General features: G+C 48.7%; 1 protein-coding gene across 1 annotated transcript in view; it reads right to left on the reverse strand.

Moving 5' to 3' along the window:
- Positions 1–3,793, reverse strand: part of CSF1R (colony stimulating factor 1 receptor) — a 20,591-nt gene that overhangs the window by 12,726 nt on the left and 4,072 nt on the right. Inside the window, 4 exon segments of the mRNA XM_008628911.2 lie at positions 1–132; positions 809–945; positions 1,679–1,963; positions 2,780–3,025. The exon segment at positions 1–132 is cut by the window's left edge and continues 18 nt beyond it. Of these exon segments, the coding sequence (XP_008627133.1) occupies positions 1–132; positions 809–945; positions 1,679–1,963; positions 2,780–3,025 (800 nt within the window).

Consider the following 3,793-nt stretch of genomic DNA (forward strand, 5'->3'; position numbering starts at 1 on the left):
CCTGAATCCTACTGTATTGTTGGCTATACAGATGTATTTCCCACTGTCTTCCATGGTCACGGCTTCAACGAACAGGGTGTCATTGATGATGTAGTTATCATTTTCAAAGTCAATCTTTCTAGTTCTCGTGACCTGTCAGGCAGAGAGGGAACAGCACACATTGAAAGGGCAGAGCAAACACACCTCTCCTGCTCTGGGCTAGAGAGCTCATCACTGAGAACAACCTGTGAGGAGACCCAGAGTCATACTAAACCCAAGTATCCAGGGCAGATATTCCACAGCAGTGAGGTTATAGCTATTGTCAGCCTTCTGACTGCAACTTGACCTTACACTGTGTGATCCAAACATACCTTGTGTGTTGTTTCAATTCCTTAATAAAGGCACCAGTTATAATAAGGACTTCTAGCAAACCTCATCTAACCATCTGGCAGTTAGAAGTCAGCATCACAGAGATTTTGAGATGTATTCCTTTACTTCATACATATCTTTTCTCTGGAGAGCTCTGTCCTGAAAATATTTGCTGCTTTATAAGCCCTGGCAGGGATGGGTGGCGAAATGCTGCTTTAATAGGTACTGTGGCTCTTGTCCAATAAACTGAGGTGAAATAATATAGTGTCCTCTCTCACAGCACGATTCTGACAATAGGCAGGTGTTTCTTAATCCTGTGTCATCCCAAAGAAAGGATATTCAAATTTCTACAGCTTGAATAGCTCATTGGTTGGGTAGTTCAAGGCTTTGCTGTGGGTCTAGGCAATTCTTACCACCCTATGTCCCCCAGTTTCCAGGAAAGCTCCACACCCCAACTTACTTTTTTTGCTGCTGTCACCCATCTGATGTCATACTTGTGGGAAGGAGCAATCACTCTGCAGGTGACTTTGAAAGGTTCGCCCACAATTCGCACGTGGTCTGCAGGGTCCATCATCACTGACACAGGTTTCTTCAGTACTGCACAAAGGCAAGCAAGGAAAGATCCAGTGTCAGCTTGTCCAGTGATTCCATGTGCTTTGGAGACTCCCCAGGAGCTGGCTACCTTCGGAGGTGGGGCAGAGGCACAGGTTGCCCAGAGAAGTTGTGGATGCCCCATCCTGAAGTGTTCAAGGCCAGGTTAGGTGGGGCCTGAGCAACCTGATCTAGCAGGTGGCATCCCTGCCCATGGCAGTGAGTTTGGAACGAGATGAATTTCAAGGTCTCTTCCCACCCAAACTATTCTGTGACTCTATTCTATGATTCTACCTTCTCCTTTCCATCCTCTTTAGCCTCTTTCCTCCCGGCCTTCCCCTTCCCTAGTGATCTCCACTCCCTTTTGAGCATGTGTCTGTGGGAAGCAGTACAGAAGGGGAGAACACAGCAGTCAGGACTGTGGGTTGAAAGGGAAGGAGAAGCTTCTGCCCATGATTACAGATGGAGCATCGGGGCCCGAGGACTTGCAGAACATTGGAGAGATTGGTGGACGTTTTTCTCTGGTCTGTGAAAGAAAAGATTTGATGACGGCTGAACCCATAGAAACCCATCTGAAGGAAGCAATTAGCCAGAGGCTGACGGAATTTGGCCTCCATTAAATAACCTTTAGAAACTGCAGAACCTTCAGAAGGTCTTTCCTGCCGCTGGGAAGGAGCTTTTCCTGTGGCCAGCTTAGCTATTTGTGGCCCTTAGGATAGCAACAACCTCAGTTCTTTACCTTCTTCCATAATCAGTCTTATTCTTGATGAATTCTTTATTTTTCCATTTATCTGTGCTTGGCATCGGTAATAACCTTTATGCTTGCTTTGCACATTGTACAGTCTTACTCCTTTCTCAGCACTGAAGGAGTAGTTGGTCCCAGGTGGGAGAGGAGAGGCATCATCCATTGTCAGAGTCACGTTGGATCCATACTCGGGGGCCGTGATGAGACAGGGAAGATCAACATTCCCACCTTCAGTCCCCCCGACCCGGAAATTCGGGGTGTACCACACGTTGTTGGGATCTGAGGAGGAGACAGGATAGGCTTGTGAATGGGGTCAGAAAAGGCACTGGAGCTGAGAAACACATTCCAGCAAAGGCAAGTCTCCAGCATTGCTGCCCAGTGGGAGTTCGATGCTGGGGCAGCCCTGCTCAGCGCCTGCCTGACTCAGCCTCCAAACACTCACATGACAAACCCAGCTCCAGCTAAGACATTTGAGGGGATCACAGCAACCAGCTCACAAATGTCCAGGGATAAGAGAGGCTGAGAAGTATGCACATGTCTAATTAAACTTTTCACCATGGTGCTCGTTTCACTTATGAGGCCTCCAGCTTCCCTGCTCAGGGCAGCACCTCTGGTACAAAGGAAAGGGTGAAGTCAAGTGGTAGAGCTATCACAGCATAGCTTCTTCTGGGATAAAAGAATATTTGGGGTTCAGGTCATGTTGTGAGGACATAATTCATGTGTCTCTCTCCCTTATCTGATGTACTGCCGATACGGTTCTCTGATTTGCAAATCTCACTGCTCACTACAACACTGAACAGACTTACACCCCTGGTTTTTCAGGAAGGGAAGCCACAGTGGGAGGAGGGAGAGATCCTGGAGACATCCACATATACACGAGATGCAGCTCTGTACTTTAGCCCAGTGCTTTAGTCATGGGCCCCATTTTATGTGGACTCACGTGGTTGTGGGTGAGGCACTGCCCCACCAGGAGCCTGCACTGCTCCCCAAGTACGCACACAAGCACAGCACAGCAGAAAGGACCTGTGCAGTGGCCGTGCTCCCTGGAAGGAGGCTGCTCTGCCAGTGGATGTGGGAAGGGAGAAGCAGGGTTACCTCGCACAAACAGGTGGATGGCTGCAGTGCCCTTGTCACTGCTGTTGACATAACCACAGCTATAGGTGCCTGTATTCCTGTAAGTGGCCTTGGGGATACTGAGCGTGCTGATGGTGTGGTTGCTGAATGTATTCTTTTTGCTATTCCATGCAACTTCAGACTCTCCTGAGCAGTGCAAGAGGACTGGATCACCCGTGTTGACAACCAGAGCAGGGAGGTCAGGGCTGATCACTGGAGATGCTGAGCCTGCAAGAGAAAGAGAGAGTGAGAGTGCAAAAATGATCCCTAAAGATTCTCTGCTGGAGTTCACACTGCTGAGAATGGAGTAGCTCAGCATCAGGAAAAGGCTGAGCTTGGGATTCAGACTGGCATTTTGGCTCACACCACTCCACCCATTCTCTGTCCCACCAGACCCCTACAGCCTTATACTCCAAGGAAAGAATTTCAGGGAAGAAACACCACCCTCCACACTTCCCTCTTCCCTGCCATTTGAACATCTAGAGCAGTGGGACAGGAAAAACAATCATCTGGAGCTGATTGGGGCAAATGCCAGCTTGGAAATTGTTCCTGCTGCTTTTTGCCTCTTCCTACAATAGTTTTCCTTTTGTGGCAGAGCGGGACCTGCTCTATGAACTGGGTTAGCCCACGGCACCATTTGGTGGAGTTTAAGCCAAGTTTGGTGGATGGGGCTCTCTGTTGCATTGGTGCTGTGATGAGCTAGAACAGACTTGGGAAGCTCCTGGAGAGCAGGAGGTCAGTGCATATCCATTGGGAAGACTGGCTTTTTGTTGCCAAGCACTGGATTCTGAAGGACACCTCCTCATGTGTATCATGGAGTGACACACTGCATTCTCCTGGAAGACACCAACAAAACATTATGAAGTGAATCAGCATTATTTCCATTTGGGAGAGGAAACTGAGGCATGGAACAGCTGAACAGCTGATGAAAGCCCATAGCTGCAGTTGTTCATACAACACACCTGTCCTGCAGACACAGGTATCACAACCAGCAGG

The sequence above is a fragment of the Corvus brachyrhynchos genome, unplaced genomic scaffold (genome assembly GCF_000691975.1).
Source record: "Corvus brachyrhynchos isolate BGI_N302 unplaced genomic scaffold, ASM69197v1 scaffold21, whole genome shotgun sequence".
NCBI classification, from domain to species: Eukaryota; Metazoa; Chordata; class Aves; order Passeriformes; family Corvidae; genus Corvus; species Corvus brachyrhynchos.